A 22,462-nucleotide genomic window follows, 5' to 3' on the forward strand; every position below is an offset into this window, starting at 1 on the left:
AAATTTGAAGCCGCTCAGACTCCCAAGCCCCCAGTACCTGCCACACTTCCATACATACTTACGCAGGGAGAATTAATAATGGGGAAATCTGTGATAACTACCCACTGCCTTGCTTGCAGAGAGAAATCGGAGAAATTTCAGGTAGGCAAGCTCCAGGAAACCATGTAGACCTGTTCACTAAACCTAGGGCTGAGAGCTAGACTTATCAGTCTCCCTTTGCAGTATCTGAAAATCAAGCAGAGATCCACACCTAGTTAGAAGGCTCCTAGAAGGCTCCTCGGCTCATTTCTTGATTCCAGTGGGTCTCGAATTGCCATGCATTAGAATCATCTCAGGTGCCTGTCTGAAAATACAGATCCCCAGGCACATCCTGTATGAACTGGGCATGTCTATTTTATTTTTTTCGGTACGGGGGATTGAACTCCGGTCCTTGCACTTGCACAGCAGGTGGCGAAACCACTGAGCTAAATCCCCAGCCTGGGCATGCCTATTTTAAAGGTGTTTTAACTGTGTCCTACGGTTGATAACTTTTTTTCTCCTCCAACCAGATCTAGAAGACATTGGGGGCTCAGTGGGAGCAGTAAGTCCCTTAGGACTTTACGGCTGCTTTGGCAGAAAACAAGCCCCAAAGTAGCAGGAAAGGTCCTGGCGTCTGGCATCATAAACAGCTGCTGGGAAGGCCTTGCACTCCACCAGCCTGGCAGAGGCAGGCAATGATAAAGGGAATCTAGTGTCCCCGGGCACAGCAGTAGGGAGGCTCTCAACACTAAGAGCTTATAAAAGTTACTCAAGAAATGCAGCTGTGCTGGAGCATTCATTTACAGTGCTTTCACTCGTTAATCTCTTATGATTAGAAAGAATTTTTAACCATTAACTACAGTAGGACAGTATTATGGCCGAAATTAAAATAACTACTGTAAAAGGATGTCATATTAATATCTCCATTTAGAAACGTCAAAAAATTAACAAGGACTTACTCAGTATTTAAGACTAGGAAAATTATCCTGATAGTGTGATTCAGAGAGGTTTTCAAATTAGTAAGGAGACTCAAAACTTGGCCTGAGGACTATGATGCTTCTTCATTAACCAAAGTATTTTAAATGGCTTAAAAAACCTTGTGTCTGAGGTTTACAGAATTTACAGAATTCCTAATACCAGTCTTGTTGGTCAATTACAAGAAAAAATTTTTTTTCTTTGGTACCGGGGATCGAACTTGGGTCCTTACGCTTGCGCAGCAGGCAGAGAAACCACTGAGCTAAATCCCCGGCCCTACAATAAAATTTTGAAAAAAACAGAAAGTTGTTACCTGCCGCCCTCTGAGTTGCACTTCTCCAATTCCAAAAATACGCCCGGACTCATAAATGTTTACCCATCAAGCCTGACCAAATCAAAACAGTTATCAACTGACAAGGAAGACAGAGGATAAAGTTTGTCTTTTACCGCCATAACTAATCTTATTTCTTGATCACATATGTAAAGAACAAGTCCTTATCTATGAACGGTTTTATGTGTCGCATGCTTCTCCATGATCAGACGCATCCAACGTGGTAACAGCACATTAAATCATTTAATATCAGGTGATCAATGTGTGAAAAGATTAGATAAAAGCACGAAATCGATGTATTGTCCTGCACAGTTCTCAGTAATCAGTTATGTTAGGCGCCAACTCCACAAAGAGAAATATAACACCAAGCACTGGCAACAGACTTGTTTTAAGTTTGATCTGGTAGCTTCTTGGACCATTTTGTGCCCAGGTGACTGGGTTGGTAGTTTAACCACAAAGAAGCCGTTATCGGTTAAAATACAGCTGGCCGAGTATCTGCAAATAAACACAGTACCCCAGATCTTTGTCCACCACGACCTCTGCAATATAACGTCCACTTCGCTAAATTAAGGTATTAAAGTCTTCGCTCTTTTTAATCAGACATTGATTTTCTGCCAACAGAAGCAGAAAAAAAAATGGCATGAAACTCTGAAGGTTTAGGAAATGATTTGATGAGCAGAAAGACGCTAAGTCCACAGAGCAGACGCTCCGAACCCCGGCGGGACCCGAGCCCTCAGGGCCCGGGGAAGGAGGCCGACTCCGCGCGGCGACGCCCCGGGTTTCCAGGGACCCCGCGACGGGACGCCGTGGGCTCTGCCGGGCGCGCTGCGGACCGCGGGGCCCGGGCTCCCTCAGCCGGGCCTCTCGGGGCCCAGCGCTCCAGCCGCCCGCCGGGGCCGAACGCGGGAGCAGGCCCGGCGACCCCCGCGCGAGGCGAGGCCGGGGAGGAAGCAGCCCCGGGACGCGGCCTCTGCTCTTACCATGGCGCGGGTGGCGGGCCTTCCGGCGGAGAGCCCTGCGGGGGGCGAGGGGTGAGTTTGACTTTGGCGCCAATTGCTCGGGGCGGAGCAGGAAGGGGAGCAGGGCGGGGAACTGATGGGCCGCGTCCGCACGGCGCGCAGCGACCCCTGGCGGCCCCGCCGAGCGAGGGGCGGGGCCTGCTCCCGGACAGAGGGTAGGGTCTGGGCCGGGATAGAGGGCGTGGGCCGGGATAGAGGGCGGGGCCCGGGCCTGGACGAAGGGGCGGGGCCTACGCGTAGTCCCGCGCTCTAGGCCGCCGTGTCTTCTCCCTTTCTGGATTGACTGTCCTTGTTTTCTAAAAAGAAAGATTTGAGCCCTCATTTTTACACGAGTTTCCTCGGTTCCGTGGCTGTCTGACCTGTTTGGGTTAAAAGTGGAAGGCTTGGCTGCGGGAGAAGAAACCACTGCCTCGGCCTACCCGGATTCGTCCAGTGCGGGACGACGCTGCGCCGGTCTCTTCTAATCGTCCCCGCTTCTCCCGGCCGCCACCCGCTGCTTTTCCCGCTGTAAAAGGCTGTCGTATGCTTGCTTTTCCCTTAGGCTTTTTAAAAAGGAAACAAAATGAATTTAACATCAGAAGGGTGGAAAATACACTCCTCATAATAGTAGCTGCGAATTCAGAGCAAAAGCACCGTTCCCTTACCCTGAAAAGTGCTAACAATTTTCACTAAGACGTCAATCGTATCGAACCACTCTAAAGTGTAGTAATTTTACTAACATCTTAAACAATGCCATTAAAGGTATTTGTAGTCCTTGTTGCTTATTACAGCAGGAGGGGGCGCTGGGTTCCATTCGATTTTTCTGGAGCACACAGGACAGAATTCTAAACTAGTAAATGGGTAGCCAATTAATACATGCTTAATATGTACTAGAAAAATATTATGCATATTGTGTGTTATTCATGCATTGGTCATCCTATGGCTAAAGTAGGTATTGTATGTCAGTTTAAGAAAAGGAAAGCTATAAGAAAAAACAGTAAAATGTTAGCATTTGTGGGCAGTCTTGTGTCGCTCTGCCCTGAGATTACCTTGTGTCTCCTGTCCCATCAGGGATACAGGTCCTCACCTGCCAACTTTCCCCATCCTTCAGACAGCTCAGTTGGAGCTTCCAGGAATCCCATCTCCCAGGCCACCTCACAAATGTAAGAGAGACCACAGAAGAAAGGAACAAGGCTTTTCCATGGTCCCATAAATTGTGCAGCTGTCTTTATTGTATTCATTTGTCTCATCCCAGTAGACCAAAATTCTACGAGGTCAGGGACTTCCTCATTTCCTGCTATTCCCTACTGGCTAGAACAGTAATGGAACATATTGTACTAATAAATATTTGTTAATGCACTCATAGAAAGTAGCTCACGGTACTCCCAAGTATCTGGCCTGTTTCACCAGACTGGAAGCTCCTAGGTGGTACCGGCTTCATTATTCATCTTTGTATGCCTAGGCCTACCCCAAAGTCTGGGGCACCACAGGCGTTTACGATTGTTCAGGGCCTACAGCAACGAGACAAAGGGCAGTAGTTTGGTGGAGGGGTGAACGTCACTTTGCACTGCCTGCCTCCCAACTTTGGCAGTAAGAATCTGCAGCTCGGATTCCTCTGTTCTGGAAAGGGATGTTTCGGGCTTTATGTGGAATGTGTTTCCAATGCACACTCTGAGATATGTTATCTTGATATGTGACCCAAATGGCTTGTGAAGTACTCCAATCTCTGAGTCTGAAAACCCCCAAAGAACCCATGACACCAAGGGTACTTGCTTGGGTTAAATAAGTGAACTGAAGTAGGATTCAATAATATTAATGTTCACAGTTAGTTATCAGTGGTGTTATGTTTGGTCTTTGAAAATTTCTGTTGTTTCATCTTTAAAACTAACTTAGATCATCTTTGTCAGAGTTCCAATTTATTTTGGATGTTTTTAGCCCTTTAGAAAATAAAGAAATCCTTCATTATTTACAAAGGACACTTCACAGTTCAATTAAGATGAATTTTAGGGTTCATGGCATCACAGCAAATACAAATCAGAAATTTAATGATTTAAAAGTCTGTAAGTGTAGTGTATCAGGAAAAACAAGTTGCAAGGAAACATGTAAACATGTAAAAAAAGAAAAGCCAATGACTTGTTTATAATCAGGAAAGAGCTAAGATTTCTTTATAGAAACACGAGAACAAGTCTAGACACCAGTCACAATTGTGGGAAAGATACTGGCCTGTAGATGGGGCCTCTAAAATGGCAACTTTAACATTATGAATAGAGATTATGTTTAAGAAATGTTTACTTGATTTTGAGAAAGGCTGTGGAAACTAGCTTCTTTGCAAATATATGACATATGTACATTTATCACCAGGCTCCTCCAGAGAATGAACTGCCAGAGGACTGTACAGATGTGTTCTCTGGATGGTTTGAAATGTGTGATCAGCAGCTTGATAGAACGTAGAATTTTTTATTATAAGGAATTCCATGTAATTAAATTCTGGGGCCTAAAAATAATGTTGGTAGTGAGGTCCCTCTTGAGTACTTCATTCCCCAGAAATGTGTCTCCCATGCCCACCAGAAAGTCTCTATCTTAAGATCCTTTAAGGGTTATAAGGACAGTGATTTTTTAAAAATATTTTTATATCTTTCTAAATATACATGTTATGTTTTAGGGCTTTCCAAATTCCTGTTTAAGATACAGTACACGCTAAAGACTACTAGATGATTAGCAAAGTAACAAAATTTTACTAAGCTTTTTCTTACTAGTATAAAAGTTTGGATGAGGTATTGCTTGCTATCATCCACATATTCTACAACAATCCCTTCACTCAGGGGAACAATCTGTTAAATAAACATTCACCCTGGAAATGGAGAAAACAAGCTTTATTATAATGATTTGAGATTTTGTGCATGGTAAAGATATACATATGAATCTTGTTTCTCCTAGGTTTCAAGACAGAATTAATTTAAAGTTTTATTGTAGACTAAAGCATCCAAAATACTGTGGTACGTATGTAGCTACGAACATACAAACACTTTGATGCACAGCGTTCATTCTCTTCTTTAAATAGGCAGTCAGCACTTTGATTCATAAAAGAACAAATGATGAGAATATCAGTATCAATGTCAGAGAGCAAGACTTAGTGTTCTATACACAAAATGTATGAAACAGAGCTATAAAGATGGAATGTAAAAATAAAAAGAAAACGAAGCAAAAAACCTTCATACTCATACACAGTATTCAAAAGCTATAGAACTGAGAGTGATATAAAGGATTCTATTACAAGAATACACTCTGATGATGACAGAACATTCCAATGTCATAAAGCAAAAGCACTGAATTTAAGGCTGTGTTGCTTTCGAAAATTAGTGGAAGTGCTGTACATTCAATGGAACAACATAGCCAATTTATTAATCTATTCTAGAATATTAATAGCTTTCATACATTCTGCACAAACAGACCACACAATCACTGCCTCACAATTCATCTTTAAAAGTTTTTAAGATTAGCATCATGATTTGTAGCTTACTGTCATTTAAAACAAAACAAAAAATTATTTATTTATACCAAGTAAATCTTTAATGGGCACTTAGTTTCCTTTATGGCAATACTAGATTCCTAGTTATCAAAAATATTAAAATAATTGTAAAGTTTAAAACCCTGCAACATTTACAGAACGCAATAGTATCATGACTTTTTCAGTTTTAAGCAGAATTAGATAAGGTTTGCATCCAATAGTTTTGATTTCCTCTTCTCTGGAATTTTTTTGATTCTTCAACTAAAAACACTCCTACCTTTTCATAAGCTGGTCAATAAAGAGGAACAGAGTTCAAATGTACAAAACATTCTTCTCATTTGAAGTAATCAGCAATGCTATCTGCTGTTGACTTGCTATTTCCTCAGATTTACCCGGAAGGTACTACTACCAAAGCATTTGTGTTCCTCCTCAGTGGAAGGATCCCCCGACCCTTGCTAGCGTACTGCTATTCCAGTTAGTTCCATGAGAGGACATACCCTGTATTTAGTAGTGGAAGCAAGTGTGCAACAGTTGCAAGGATCTGGAGTATTTATTTACTTCAATCTAGTCGTAGACTAAATGAAAGTTAAGAAACTTGGGGACTTGTTTAGTTATGGGGACTAAAGTTTCACTGAAATACTACATAGCATTAAAAAAAAAAGGGGTCAAGATTCATGAAGGCTTTTGTTCATAGTTTCCGGATGGTCATGTGACTCCCCACCTTCCCATGGCCAGCAGGGGAGGTCTGTGTAGGGAGAGAACGCGTTGTCACTGACCTTTAAATTCTAACTGGCAATATTTTGCCGGAAGTGCCCAGGAGAAATCTGAATGAGTACTTTTTCAGTGCTACTTATCATGAACGTATGACAGGTTCTATACACTTGACAAGGAGAAATCAAACAATAATGGTAGCCCAGAAAAAAGCCACTTATTTTAATATCCTTCTCAGTTTACCAGAAACCATTTTCTATAGAATGTGACAAAATTTCATCTAAATCTTGTCTATCTGTATCTTATAAGCAGCACTTTCCCCGAAAATATGCTTACCAGGAAATACAGTAAACACACGTATGTATCCAGGTGTGAAATGTTATCTATAATATACATGATTACATATTTTGGTGGGAAAATATAGTAGTTCCTGGAGTGCCTATAGCATGTGTTTTAGTAACAGATAGTGGAACAGGTCCAGGTCAAGCTATCTGTTCTTCTATTCCAGTTTGCAACATGTAAAAAAAAAAAAAGTTTTGTGTTCAGCCTATTACTGGGATATCTGGATATCTAGTTTGATATGATATAATGGCTGATTAGTTTATAAGTTAATTTCTAAGTTCACAAACATTTTGATGTTGAAACAAAAAGCTTCTTTATCTAAATTAGTTTTAAAATCAATGGCTATAGGGCTGGAGATTTAGCTCAGTGGTTCAAGCACTTGCCTCACAAACACAAGGTCCCGAGTTCGATCACCAGTACCAAAAAAAAAAACACCCCAAAATCAAGGGCTAAAAGCATAGCTCAGTGGGTAGAGCACTTGCCTAGCATGTATGAAGACCTAGGTTCAATCTCCAGCACCAAAGAAAAAGAAAAAACGTCTGTGACAATTTAGACAGAAATACATTCTTACTTAGGAAAATAAACTAAAATTAATTTAACCAGTTTAAAAACGTTTTCTTTTAAATGGTCCAAGAATCTAGCCTATCTTTCAGTTGGAATATTAGTAAATTGAAAAATGAAATTTCTTCCCCAGAGTGTAAAGTCCAAGGGACAGGAATTTTTGTCTATTTATTCCTTGCTCTATTCCTAGTGCCTGGATTTATGGATGGGTATTTAAATTTGAAGACCAGGTCTACAGGTACAGCTCAGTGTTGAGCTCATGCTTAGCATGTAAGAGGCCCTGGGTTCAATCACTGACACTGAGAAAAAAATAAAATAAAATAAATTCAAAGACTCATTTCAATGACCTTAGGAAACAATATCTTAGTTTAACATTCTAAAAATTAGAATTAGTAAATTTTATGACTTTATCACAGATAGGCTTGAATATTTTAAAATCTACATAAATAAAAAAATACTAAAAAGTATTTTTTGGGTGTTGATTTGGGTGTAATAAATTTAACAGAGAACTGGAAGTAGTTAGATTTCCCTTCTAAATTTTAAAAAGTTCTATGTAGAGAAGGACTGGATTTTAAATTAATAAGAAATAAACATCACATTCATATAATAAGTTCAGAAAATGCTTTCTATAGTACAGCTCTAAGGTGCTTTCAATGAAAAAGATCCCAAGTCACTATCGAAAATGTCAAACACAACATTATATTTGGTAGAACTGAGTAGAAAATTAAACAGTGGAAATAGACTGAATCTTACTGTACAGCATTAATGACAGGTGAACAACTGACTAAACTGTTCTTAACAGTTCTCAAAATGCTTTTATAGTTTAAATTAAATATAATTCAACTTTTCATCTTTTTTTTCCTTCTCTCCTTTGTCTTCTTCCTTCAAAAGCACAGAAAGCCATTTTCTGACTAAACATCAGCCACCATCATTGTTCCTGGAAAACGGGCAAAAAAATTAAACTTGCCTTTGGGCTTCCTCCGTGAGGACAGCATTAAGCTTCACTGGTAAAAGAATATGCTGCAAAATGGCTAGATAACGCTTCTGTCTTTCAGAGTGCTGCCTATTTCAATACACCAAAGATTCAGCTATATATATGCATATATTATACATTCTATCTTACCCTAATCATGTATACATAATCCCTTAATGCCTCTACTATTCATTAAACATGATAAATAACCGTAACATGCCCTTACCTGTAATGCTCTCGAGATAACAGAACTTTGGTAACACTTTCTCTCTAAGGGGAAATCACGAATCAATCACATGCCTTTGGTTGACACCATGGAGTCCTCCAAAGGGCTCTTTATGGCTCTCTGTCCTAGGATACTGGTGTCCTACTACATGTGCTGACGTTTTGCAGGAGGTAAAGCTTTCGCTTTCACAAAGTGGAAGAGGAAAGACACGTGAAAACATGGCACATCAAACGTGACTTTTTCTCCGTAACACTCCAGTATGTTAATCTGGAGCTATTCATTGAACAGAAGGTAGCGTTGCTTTTGTAATATAATTTTCAAAGCATCAGGAATTTCAGGTTCCCTTGAAAATGGACTTTGTTTTTTGATAACAAGGTGAGCAGGAAAGAGGTGGAAAAGAACAAACAAAGATGATCTTTGATCTAAACCTGAAAGGTTAGGAAATTTGCATTGATTCTTAAGTGCTCAACTCAAAAGGCCGGCTGATCAGAGCTGGGAGGACTTGCAAGAGTAATTCATATGCAGTCATTGATAACCCAAACAGTGTCACAAGAGTAATACCTACTGTGAAAGTGAGGTTAGAAGATTTCCTGGGTCTTGTGACCTAGGTGTAAAAAGTATATAAGGACAACAGATTTTGTTTTGGGGAGCTTTGCACAAAGGTGCCCATTCACAAGATTAACAAGTATCTTCACATATGCTAGAATATTTTTAACTGTTTGTTTTGCAAAATTAGTTGAACTACATAAATCCCTGTCCTACAAGCCATAGTTCACAGGTGTAAAACTTTGCAGTTTTCAAAGATTCAGAAGAGATTTTTTTTAACCCTAAAGGTGATAATGCTGGAAACTGGATAAGCAGTTTTTAAATAAATTGTTACATTCAGAAATAACCTTGGAAAGTTTACTGAAGATTCCTTCTAGCACGAAAAGTCTGGTCATAATGTGGTCCTGGGTCAAGAAATCCACTTCAGTTTATAGTGCGAGACCTTCGGGAGGACTGTCCAGCCGCAGGCTGTTACTGTAAGTATCGGTAGACTTTGAAACAGTGATTTCCAGAGTCTGCAACCACAACGTGACCATCTGAAGTCAGGGCCAGGCCTTGGGGGCCGTACAGGGGATCAGCAGATGTGTTAATGTAGGACAAAAATGATCCGCTCCCATCAAAAACCTGCAAAAGCATGAAGTCAGAATATAATAGAAGTAGTTTTGTGATATGAAGTACATGTTAGAAAACCCATGGTGCCAATGTTTTTAATCTAAAAGCATGTAAATAACCCCCTAGGTTTGCTCAGGCCGAGGTCACACATGGGACTCTTCTCTTCCCCTGTACTTCCCTTGCTTGCTCATTGTAGTTCCTGTCCTCAGAGTCACTGACACAGATTGTGCCTGGGTGGCCAAACTGCACTCTGTCCCTACAGTGGTCACACAGGGGTAGGGTGGGAATGGCATGGACAGGCTTGAAACATGAATGACCCTTATTTTTCATGCTGAGCTTCTTTTCCTCCCAGCCTCTCATTCCCTTTTCATGCCCAATTTTATGGGAGGAAAAGCAGCAGCTAGACCACAGGAGAATGACCCTGAGTCATAATGTACAACAATAAAATTCCGATTTCTTTTTCTCTTTTCAGAAACAAAGCTGTAAGAAGTCCATGGTTGAACATGTACGTTAGGAGATGAAAGGGTCTCTTTTTGGTCTATTAGCTTCTGCTGTGATGAAATAAGAGGAAATGTCCAGGACCTGTACACTTCTCCCCCTTCTCACGGCTCGGCTGTTTTCATCTGACCATTTTGCTGGCCTGCACGGCATTTTAAAAGGCAACGTCAATGGGTAGGTGCTGTGAGGTCACAACACGAACAGCTTAGCAGCCTGTGGGTCTGCTCTGTGCACTTAGCTCCCTGCCTCAATGATGGCTTCTTACAACATCAGACCCTGGAAACATTCTCCTGAGATGCAGAATTCTCTTTCAGCGCCCATGTCCTTGGGGATAGGTAAACAAGGTAAATATGGTGGTGAAATCAAAGCCTTCTGTGTTATATTTGTGGCCTCAGTTCTGCTGAGAAGCAGTTACCTCTATCTGATTTGAACAGAAGGATGCTGCTGCCCTCACAGAGACATTGAATGCCCCAGATTCAGCCAGTGCCCTCGCAATCAACACACACTACTCCGGCATCATGAAGACCTCCTTCCTGCTGGGCTCCCTGGTGCACACGGAGGAAGAGCACATTGCTGGGTGCGTGGTTACATCCACGCAGGCATGATCACAGAGAAACAGGAGCGAAGTCTTTCTTCCACTTGAGGATTTAGAAGATTTGTTCTTCATATAGAGTCTATCTTTGAGGGGCAGGGAGCGCTGGGGGCTGAAACCAGGGCCTTCACACTGAGCTACATCCCCAGGCCTTTTTATTCTTTATTTTGAGATAGGGTCACGCTAAGTCACGAAGTTGCCCAAGGTGGGCCCAAACTTGCAATCCTCCTCTTTCAGTGTCCCAGATAAGGTGTGTGGCCCCGAACGTGGCTGTGTAAAAGTCAAACTTTCATGCAGCAGGGCTCCCTTTGGCAGGCTGGCAAGGGCTACAGATCCCATCTCAGAAGTATACTGTCACACTGCCGCCCACCCCAGAATGCAACCAAACGCCAAATGCCATCCATGATACCATTATTTCCTAAATGATGAAAACAAATCATCACCATTATTCCTTTTTTAATCAACTTTTTATTTTGAGGTAATTACAGATCTGCAGGAAGTTGCAAAGATAACAGAGGTCCGCTGTACCCTTCATCTGGTTTGCCCAGCTGGTTACATCTGTAACTATACTGCCATGCAAACCCTAACACAATAGCTTCTGAGATGTGTGTGGTCAGTAGTCACTTTATCACGTGTATTTCTGCGTAACCATTCCCTCCTCGCTATCAGCGTATACTACTCCACCATGATGAAGACTTCCCTCTTGCGACTCCTGGTCAGTCACATCCACTCGGCCACACTCTCTCCATCCAGAACCTTCGCTTCCCAACACAACCTGTTTTCCTCTCCTATAATTTCATTACTTTGACAGCGTTGCATGAATAGAATCATACGGTAAGCCACCTTTTCAAAGTGGCTGTATCCACTCAGCACAAGGCCCTGAGATGCATCCAAGTTGTTAAGTTATCAGTTAGTGTATCAGTTCACAGTATGGAAACACTACACTTTATTTAGCCATAAACTGATTGATAGAAAGCTTGGCTGTTTTCAGGTTTGGGCTATTACAAATACACCTTCTATGCACAATAATGTACTACTTCCATGTGGGCCTAAGTTTTCATTTCTCTGAGATAAATGCCCAGGATTCTAACTGGTAGATTGTTTGGTGGCAATGTTTAATTTTTTAAGAAACTGCCAAACTACAGTATTTTCAAGGCAGACTTACTATTTAATTCCTACTAGCAATATATGAGAGATTTAGTTTCTGTAAGTGCTCACAAGTATTTGGTATTATCAGTATTTTTTAATTTTAGCTACTTAAACAAATAAGGGTAGGATCTCATCATGGTCTTTAATCTGTGCTTCCCTAATGTCTAATGATATTGAGCACTTTTTTATGTATATATCTTTCCTCTTCATATTTCTTGCTCATTTTCTTTTTTGGGGGGAGAGGTACCAGGGATTGAACTCAGGATCTTGCACTTCCAAGGGAGGCGGGGCACCACTGAGCTAAATCCCCGGCCCCTCTTAAAATCTTTTAAAAGTTTATCTTCTACAGCATTATCTCCTAAAAGTCTTTTAGTTTTACATTTAAACCTGTGATCCATCTTGAGATCATTTTTTGGATAAGGTGAGATTTTATTTTTCCTTACTGGTTATTTTATTTGTTACAGTCCCACTTGTTGAAAAAGCTATCATTCCCTACCTTGATTGCTTTTGTACCTTTGTCAAAAAAATCAGTGGGCTGCACGTGTGCAGGGGCTGTTTGTGGACTCGACTCTCTTCCACTGATGTTGACTCTGTCCATCCACAATACCACACAGTTGGGATGATGCCAGCTCTGTAGGAAGGTGGTGTATCAGGCAGAATGATTCCTCTCACTTTATTCTTCTTTTCAAAATTGTTTTAGCTGTTCTCGGCCCTTTGCCTCGCCATAACAGTTTCAAATAATCTTGTCTGTAGCCACAGACAAATCCAGCTGGGATTCTGTGTTAGAGCTGTGGATCAGCTGATAGCCTTGCATTGTTGAGCTGAATGGTAGCCCTGCATGTGGACCCACTCACTCTGAGTCTGGTAATTCAGTTTGTCTCTCCATGTATTACTCAGATCTTCTTTGATTTCTTTCATCAGCATTTTATAGTTTTCAACACATAAATACTGGCTAGACTTTGTTATGATACCTAAGGTTGATTCTGTTTTTAGCAAAACAAAATTATTAATATTATTATATTAATTATATTTTAAATTTTGGTTTCCATGTGTTCATTCGTTGTTTTTGTTTTTGTTTTTTGTGACAGGGTCTCACTGTGTAGTTCAGGCTGGGCCTGAGCTCACTAGGTAGCACAGGCTGGCCTCAAACTTGCAAGATCATCCTGCCTCTGCCTCCTGAGTGGAGATTGCAGGCATGTGCCACCATGCCCGGCTGTTCATTGGTAGTATACAAAAATGTAAGTGACTTTTGTTATGTTGATCTTATATTCTTGCTGAACTCACCTATTGATTCTAGGATTTTTTTGTTTGTTTTTTGAGACAGGGTCTCACTATGTAGCCCAGGCTGGCTTCAGATTTGTAGAAATCCTCCTCCCTCAGCCTTCTGGGTGCTGGGATTACAGGTATGCACCACCATGCATGGCTCTAGGAATTTTTTCGTAGACTCCTTGGTGTTTTCCATGTAAATGATCATATTATCTGCAAGTAGGGAAGATTTAAAAATTTCTTCCTTTCCAGTGTGTAAGGTTTCTCCTTTCCCTTGTTAATTGTGCTAGTTAAGACTTCCAGTTGTATACTCATTAGGAATGCTGAGAGCAAACATCACTGCCTTGTTCCCAATCTTACAGGGAAGGAATTCAGATTTTCACCATCAAGTTTAGGAGAAACTGTAGGTTTCATAGGTATTCTTCATGGAGCTGCAAAAGATTCTCTCTACTAGCTTCCTGAGAGTGTTGTCATCAGTGGGTATTGCAAGTGGTCAAATGCTTTTTCTATATAATTTTTTTTTTTGGTACTGGGGATTGAACTCAGGACCTTGCACTTGAGAGGGAGGCAGCAGCACCACTGAGCTAAATCCCCAGCTTCTATATAAATCAATACAATCATATGCTTTTTCTTCCTTAGACTTTTCATGTGGCAGGTTACACTGATTTTCAAATACTGAACCAGTCTTTTTTTTTTTTTTTTGGTTTGGTACCGGGGATCAATCTCCGGTCCTTGCGCTTGCACAGCAGGCGGTGAAACCACTGAGCTAAATCCTCGGCCCAGAACCAGTCTTGAATTCCTGGAATAAACTCACTTGGCCATAGAGGAATTTCATATATTGGTGAATTTTACTCCTCATTTGAGCCAAACTTTAACATGAACTCACCTTTCTGATTAAACACCTGCATTAAATACTTTAAAATTATTACAAGTTAAAATAATTGAGCCAACATTATAGATTTCTTTTTAAAAAATCTGTTTCTGTTTTGCTAAGAATTTTGGTATGTACACTGTGTACTCAAGAGGAATGCTGTTCTATGATTTTGTTTTTCTTTAATGTCTTAGTCTGATTTTGATATCATGTCCTCAGAAACTAAGTTGAAAGTGAGCTGAGAATTGTTCCCCTATCTTTATTTCCTGGAAAAAATTCTATAAAACCGGCACTAATTCTTCAAACATTCAGTAGAATTCTTCAGTGAAATCAAATGAATCTACGTATTGCTGGGGAGTTTTAAAATTACAAGTTTAATTTCCTTAATAGTTGTACGGCTAGTTATTTATTTCATATTGAGTAAGTTGTAAAGTTTCTATTTTCTGAGAAATTGTCCACTTTGTCTAGGTTGTCAAATTTATATGTGTAATGTTCTTCACAGAATTCCCTTATTGTCCTTTGATGTTTGTAGAGTCTGTAGTAATGTATTTTGTTCCCCCTCTCTTTCTCCTGTCAGTATTGCTAGAGGTTTGTTGATTTGATTGATCTTTTAAAAGAAGCAACTTGCTTGTTGATATTTTTAATTGTTTTTATGTTTTGAATTTCATAGATTCTGATCCCATCTTCACTACTGTCTTCCTTTGCTTTGGGGTTCTTTACTTCTATGTTTTTGCTTCTCAAGGTGGGAGCTTAGATTATTGATTCGAGCAAGAAATTTGCTTAATAATTACTGTAATGTTGTAGTGGAATGGGCATAAATGATAGTTTGGGATGTCTGTATCAAAACTATAAAAATTTCTGTGGTTTTTCTTGGTGACCACAGTCTGTGATTGTTGCCTATATTCCTAATTAAGGGAAGTGATAATTTTCAGTTATATATTAGCAGAGATAGAAACAGATTTCTTCAATTCCATCTACAAACCCTTTAAGAGTCTGTGAGATCCATGTTAAAAGAAAACCTAAATTAGAGGATTTCATCCTGGTAATACATTGCCCTTTCTTTGTCTACTCCACCTTCCATAGTTTGGTCCTGTTGGTGAGATTTTCTATGGTCTTATGATCTACCCTATGGAGAAGAGAAAACATCCCAGTCTGGGAAACAAACAATTCTTCACTTTTAACAAATACTACTAACCACATGACCACATTCAATAGCATTTTAATATACCTGGATCCTGCTGTTTCCCCAGTCTGCCACAATGATGTTCCCATTGGAATCCACTGCTACACCTGTTGGTGCATTAAACTGCCCATTTCCTTCACCATTGGAGCCAAACTTCAACATAAACTCTCCTTCCTGATTAAACACCTGTAAGAAATATTTTAAAATTGTTCGAAGTTAAAATAGTTGACCCAACTTTACACCTTAAAAAAATACGAACATGGGCCGGGGATTTAGCTCAGTGGTTTCGCCTCCTGCTGCGCAAGCGCAAGGACCCGAGTTCGATCCCCGGTACCGAAAAAAAAAAAAATACGAACAAGTTATTTATAGCAAGACTTGTGATTTAAGACACTCTGATAGAAAAGGAAAAAAAAAATCTATAAATCAAATCCCTGTATCACTTAGTGGCTCCCCAATTTGCCATATAAATATTATTCATCATTTCTTACATCACTCTTCTTTTTTCTATAATTTATATCTAGTTAATAAATACTTGGTGAAAAATTTTTTGGTATCAATCACAAAAGACTTTACAAATATAAGGCAGTATGAGTAAGGTTATAATTTTCAACAATATTATTCTTTCTACCTTTAAATATAGCAAAATTTCAAGAATGAGAATTTTATTTCTAACAGGATGGGTGCTCGTTCAATTTAGATCTAACAGTAGGAATTTCTTGTTAGGCCAGATAGTCAGAATTTACTATCATTTTATTACATCAACATAACAAAAAGAGGCTGGATTTTATGTACACAACCGGTGAAATTTAGTGTTTGTGTCTGTCAGAGAGACAAAGGGCTTTTTTATTCTCAGAAGGTAGTTTTCCTAAAATAAGTTTATATAATTCTATGGCTTTGATAAATAAATCTATGAAGACTCTTAAAAGTGAAGGAATAAATGAACTTTTAATCAAAATCTAGTACTGAATGTAGTCAAGCAATGGGTTAGTGTAGTTATTAATTAAACACTTACATGCATCAAATGCAGATTATGAATTCTGAATTAACATTTTAATGTGTTTAATGACAACACTATAGTAAGTATAATTTTATCTTGATGCTTCTGGTGATCCTTTTCCAATCTACATTTTTTCTTTTTTTGGTACTGGAGATCGAACTCTGGTCCTTGCGCTTGTGCAGCAGGCGATGAAACCACTGAGCTAAATCCCCGCCCCTCTGGTGATCCTTAATGGTTCTGAAATGTCTCTGTGACGCTATTTGAAACATCCATTACTATGGTTACCATGCCGCCTGGATGCATAAAAACAGTCCTTAACGAACTGAGAACTGAATCAACTGAATCGTACTGCGTTAAAGGCACCTTTAGAGTGAGGACTCCTCACATGTGGACCTGAGAAAGTTCACTATCTTTCAGAACAGGTCTAATTTGAAGATAATCTCGGGATCTTTAAGGGCCTCTTTAGTTCTTTAGAGACAGAGATAAGAACAACCAGCTTTCACTAAGAAGTAATGTTTTCAAATTTCTCCCTGGCTGAGGACTTGTGAATGTGGCAGAGGCTCAGCAGTGTGCATGAGGCCCTGGGTTCCTCCCCAGCAACACACACCCCCGAAATGCACGCTCATGCACACATGCATAACAAATCCCTTCACTCAGTCGCCTTTTACATACAACACTTTAAAGACCAATGGGTGTGTTTATGCTGGTAAGGACACAATTTATGATTCCCTAATCTTTCCCTTGTTGATTCTTATAAACAATATTTGAGTTTGTTTGTGGTCATCTTTCTGCATCAGTATGATTTCCTTAGCACAATGCTTCTGCTTCATGGTGGAAGAATGGATATTGCCAAATCTTGCTTCATTTTGTGATTAGAAGAAATCTACTATTGTCCCCCTTTATCCTCCATTTAATTTTGCTCAATTTCAGTTACCTGTAACTATGGTAGGGAATTTTTCTTTTTGTTTTATTGAGACAGGATCTCACTGTGTAGTCCAGGCTGGCTTTGAACTCACTATGTAGCCTAGGCTGGCCTTGAACTCTCAGCAACCCTCCTGCCTCTGCCTCCTGCGTGCTGGGATAACAAGGGATGTGCCACCACACCACCCAGCACAACAGAAGAATGTGAAATGGAAAATTCCAGAAATAATTTATAAGTTTTAAATAACTTTATCATAGTATTGTATTATAGTATTATAGCATTGCTGTAATCGGTCTACTTTATTATTAGTTACTATTGTTTGTTGTTTACTGTGCCCTACTTGTAAATCAAGTTTTATCATAGGTACAGATGATAGGAAGAAACAGAGGCCATCTGCTAGCGGGCTTGGAACAGGCAGACTCTAGCTTGCAGCCCTCCTCCTCAGCCTCCCACGACTACAGGCGGGTACCACATCTGGCTATTTCTATTTTCTATGTTTACCCATCTAAAAGGTCCTTTATTACTTTTTAATTATTCAGATGAGAACATATTAAGAGGCAGAAGTATAAACTGAAATAAATAATCTTTATACCTTTTTTGGGGTAAGTATTTACAGCAACTTTAAAAAAATAATAACCTCCTTTCCTGGTTTCAAAATCCTGCTCATGTCAAATATCACTCCCACTTGAAGTCCTCCCTGAAAGTTTTAACTATGGTTCTGGTCCTCTCCCTCTCTGTTCTCTCCCCCTCCCCGCCTCTCCCCCTCCCCTTCTCCCCTCCCTCTCCTTCCGTCTTTCTGCTGGGGATTGAACCTAGGGCCTCATCTATGCTAAACATACAATCTACTACTGAACTACATTCCCACCCCCAGAAATCTTTTTTACTGCTCTTTGGCCCTGTTCAGATCTGTCAGAGTTTTCTTCTTGCTGAATGCCTTGTACTTAAATGAGTGAAGGACACGAAGTGTGACCACAGCCTGCACTGTCTGTGCGCTCCTGTGTGTGCACAACCTGACACACATGTGTGTGCCCATTCTACAGGACCGTTACGGCCCCTGGGAGGACAGGCACAGCCCATTTCCTGGGTCCCCTGGTCTCTGTTTCCCTCCTCCTCCTCCTCCACCCACCAAGGCTGACTTTCCCTTCCTCCTTGTGGTTTTATTTGGACACCTCCAGGTCCCTGCTACTCAGCAGGCCACACCCTTTCCCTGCCCTGCCCGCCTCTGGGGCTCACTGTGCTCTGCCCTTCACAGGGTGACTTGGCCTTTCCATCTGCTCAGGTTAAACAGATCCTGGGGGAGGTTTGGGAAATGAAGCAGTGAAAGGGAGAGGGAATCTCTGGGTGTTAAAAAATCCTACTCCCTCCCCTGGTTATTTATTCCAGTTATCAGCATTTACCTTTGGCTGCTCAATGGTTATCTCTAAGTGCAAATCTTAGTCATTGCCATATGACCCTATCCTATGCGGTTGCCTTATTATTTTTCCTTTAAAGTGACTCGCTTTTTAAAATTTAAATGAATTTATTTATAAAGAAAAATTTGATCACTTTTTATGACTGCAAACCAGTATCACTTGGTGGAAATGGAAGGTGGCCCTAAAAAATTTTTTTTTCAATGCTGGAGACTGAACCGAGGGCCTCATGCATGCGAAGGAAGTGCTCTGCCACTGAGCTACATCACCGGCCCTAGTGACCCTAAAAATAAACACCTAACTCTACAATAAATGCCAGTGCACTCACAGATTGCAAAGTTTGACTTGAAGTATTGCTATTTTCTCATCATGACAGCAAACCAGAAATTTACTCTGGATTACTATATTATTTCTCAATTTTCTCATAATAAATTTCAAGTCTTTCTCCCCCTGTACTCAATAAGAAAGGTGTACTATGTTATTGGAGGAGGCAATTATTTTCTAAATAACACCAAATTATGAAAGCATTCTGAAGTGTGAAATATACTTCACGAGTGTATGTTAGGGTAATTCCTAATCCACTCTTGTAATGAGCTGTAATATCTAATTTTGTTTAAAAGACCCATACTTCAGGAAACTAAAAAAGTGATTTTGTTTTAATCTGTTGAATAGCCACAAAATACACTTATGTTAAGCTTCTGAAAAATTTGCCTCTACTTTTAAGCAGTTGCTTTTTAAAATTTAATTTTCAAGTCATCTTCAATTACACCAGTTTCTAATTAAGACACTTAAGGTTGCATATTCTGTTTGGTTCCCTGACTCTCCAGTCTGTATGCTCATATTAAAACCCTCATTTTAAAGCAGAAGCAAAATCTACTCTTCCAGGTTAATGCCTTCAAGTCCTGTATGTCTACGCAAGTTATTTTCTCCCACAGGAATTTCTCCATAAAAAGAGTTAGAAGGTAACAACAACTAATGTGTAATAAATAGTACCTTGACAGAATGATTATGGAAATCTGTAACAATAATCTCATTATTGCTATTTACAGCTGCGAAATGGGGACCTGCAATAAAGATGGAAAAAATATGTGATTACTATAACGACAAAAATGATTACAACCTATCAAGTACTGTAACAAAAACAAACTTCATACATTCATTATTTGAGAAAGAACAAAGAATCAGAGACCCAGTCCTGGATGTATCATTCAGCCTGACCCCTGGCTCCAGAAAACCTGGATCCCACTCTGTTCCACACTTGGGGTTGTCTCCTCTGACTTCTCCCACGCCAAGAGTTCGAGCAGCTCTAACGGTGTGGAAGGAGCAGTAAGGCAGAAGAGTTCCTTCTCTGCACTACCATCTGAAAGCCACGCCTGACAGCTCCTTTGAATGTCTGTTAGTTTTCTTAAGGGTTCTCAGCGTCTACTGAGGAAAGACGTGGCAACTCTCAGCACCGGGAGAGAGACTCCAATATGTAAATTTTTTTCTAAAAAGTTGAGCAGAAAACCCATACTCTGTAATTACGGGTGACATTCAGAACCTGGCAGGACAAAGAACTGAAGACAAACGGCAAAGAAATGAATGCAAATTCATGTTAAATACCCAGAGCATCATTTCAAAAAGAAAATTGATGAACCGTGTGCAGCCTCTTCCTGCAGATGTGAAAACTGTTGCAAGCCTGTGACTGCAAAGTGGCACACCAGAAAGAGGAGGAGTCGGCCTTCACAAACACTCTGAACTCCTGTTTTCATAATAACCTAGAAACATGAAATACGTTTCCATTTCAATAAAGCTGCTACTATGGGAGACAGGAGTTACTCCTCTTTTCCTGAAACAGTTTTATTTTAAAAATGCATATTTTGGGCCTGGGGATTTAGCTCAGTGGTTCCGGCGCCTGCCTCGCAAGCGCAAGGTCCCGAGTTCAATCCCCGGTACCAAAAAAAAAAAATGTGTATTTTACTTAATATGTATCTTTGAAGATTAGGCTCCTATCACCAATAAAAACCACAGCTTTTATTGCGTGGTTTGACTTACAGCCAGTGGAGAGACCGAGAAGCATCTAACTATGCTCTCATCCCAGCATCCTTCCTTCCCAGAGCCACCAGCGTGCTGGGGACACGGCGCCTTCAAAATGCTACAGCCTCATGCAGGCGTGAGCAGAGGAAGCATAAAGGGGGGGGGGTTTACGTATCAACATTGAGTGTACCTGCAAACTGCCTGTCCCCATTTCCTCGGCTACCGAACTTGGTGACGATCTTCCCGTTGGGCTGGAAGATAAACACGCAGCACGCCTTGTTGTCCACCACAATGATGTGCCCGTTGCGGTCCACGGAGACTCCTTTGGGCCCCATCAGCTTTCCTGATCCAATTTTAGTCTGTTAGGAACAAGTGCAGAGATGGAGCATGGACCCCAAGTTCAAAACCCTGCAGACAGGGAGCCCCACACTTGTTTTAGTAAACACTGACTTGGGGGCCTCAACGGGGTTTGTGGCCACTCACTGTCACAACGATCTCCAGTCCCCAACAGTGACTCCATCACACCCATTATCTGCTCACGCCATTCACAGGAAAGCCTTATTTATCAAAGGCACCACCTCCAAAAATGCTCCCCCGTCCCTGAGACCATGTCACAGGGCCCTTCTTAGGAGGCAGTGCAGTCCACGGAAAGATCCTGGGTTAGGAGTCTTACAGCAGTTTCAGTGGTGGCAGGAGAAGCTCCTACTGTTCATTTTATACTCCTCTGTAGATGGACTTTAAAAGCCCACTTACACACATGACTATAAATTATTAAATTAAAAATGAAGATAGGCGTGGTGGTGCATGCCTGTATCCTAAGGAGAATCACTGCAAATTTGAGCCCTGGGGCTACATAGGGAGTTCAAGGCCAGCCTGGAGTACACAGCGAGACCTTGTCTCAAACAAAACAAAACAATTAAATTAAAAATTAACCCCCATTTCCTTCTCGTGGGTTTCTGCTTCAGATCCTCTATTTTCCCAGTCCACAGGATCATGCTGATAGAAATGCAATGCGAGCTGTATGTACATTTTACGTTTTTCTAGTAGAGGGATGGGAGCTTTCCCATGGTGGGGACTTGGACTTAGTAGAACCCTTTATTCCGTGGTTATCAATTACTGCGATTCAGTTCGATCCCTTTGGAGCAAAGGAAACACTGGCTTTTGTAGCAAGTAAATCTGCTGCACAAACCAGACTGTGGTGCTCCACACCGGCCCGAAGATCAGAGGCCACAACACAAAGGCAGGTAAAAACAATGGCAAATATTCTTTTCTAATTTTGGGTTTGTTTTTTTTTTTCAAGACAAGGTCTTGCTATGTGGCCCAGGTTGGCCTTGAACTTGCGGCAATCCTCCTGCCTCAGCCTCCAGAGTGCTGAGGTTACAGGCATGTTAAGAAGTGGTAAATATTCTTTCATATGCACAGAGATCAAAAGGATTACCGGCACTCTGCTTAGTACTACCTAACATTATGAAAATAGTAGTCATTACTTAGAATGACTCAACCATATAATACCAAATGGGTAATTAGCTAGAATAAAAAAAATAGGATCACCTCCATTCTATTGTGTAAGGTCAGCCAGGGCAAATCTAAAAGAACATCTTACATGTTGAACCAACATTTCTTTACCTTCCACCTCCCACCTATCCCTCTTGGTTTGAGTCTATAGTACTGGATTCTACCAAGGAAATAACAATCACAATATTCGGCCTGACTATGTGAACCCACTGAAAACAGCAAGCAAAAATATTTTAGACCCTG

General features: G+C 40.6%; 2 protein-coding genes across 14 annotated transcripts in view; both read right to left on the bottom strand.

The window, feature by feature from the left end:
* The window catches only part of Mnd1 (meiotic nuclear divisions 1), a 43,794-nt gene extending 41,118 nt beyond the window's left edge, over positions 1-2,676 (bottom strand). Inside the window, exon 1 of one of the 2 annotated variants that reach the window (XM_087205768.1) lies at positions 2,305-2,676. In XM_087205768.1, the coding sequence (XP_087061894.1) occupies positions 2,305-2,307 (3 nt within the window). In that variant the 5' untranslated portion in view covers positions 2,308-2,676. The remainder of the gene's footprint in view (positions 1-2,304) is intronic. The other variant, XM_087205769.1, reaches the window with a different exon arrangement.
* The window catches only part of Trim2 (tripartite motif containing 2), a 169,707-nt gene that overhangs the window by 2,450 nt on the left and 144,795 nt on the right, over positions 1-22,462 (bottom strand). For 10 of the 12 annotated variants that reach the window (XM_087205760.1, XM_087205759.1, XM_087205758.1 and 7 more), the window contains 4 exons: positions 20,895-21,063; positions 19,682-19,752; positions 15,406-15,546; positions 5,181-9,813 (listed from right to left, as the gene is read on the bottom strand). In XM_087205760.1, coding sequence (XP_087061886.1) covers positions 9,661-9,813; positions 15,406-15,546; positions 19,682-19,752; positions 20,895-21,063 — 534 coding nt within the window. In that variant the 3' untranslated portion in view covers positions 5,181-9,660. Of the gene's footprint in view, positions 1-2,761; positions 2,886-5,180; positions 9,814-15,405; positions 15,547-19,681; positions 19,753-20,894; positions 21,064-22,462 lie in introns of those variants that run through there. The other 2 variants (XR_015449066.1, XR_015449067.1) reach the window with 2 other exon arrangements.

This window comes from Heterocephalus glaber, unplaced genomic scaffold (genome assembly GCF_053883595.1).
Source record: "Heterocephalus glaber isolate CG9 unplaced genomic scaffold, H.glaber_assembly_v1.0 deba00000613, whole genome shotgun sequence".
NCBI lineage: Eukaryota > Metazoa > Chordata > Mammalia > Rodentia > Bathyergidae > Heterocephalus > Heterocephalus glaber.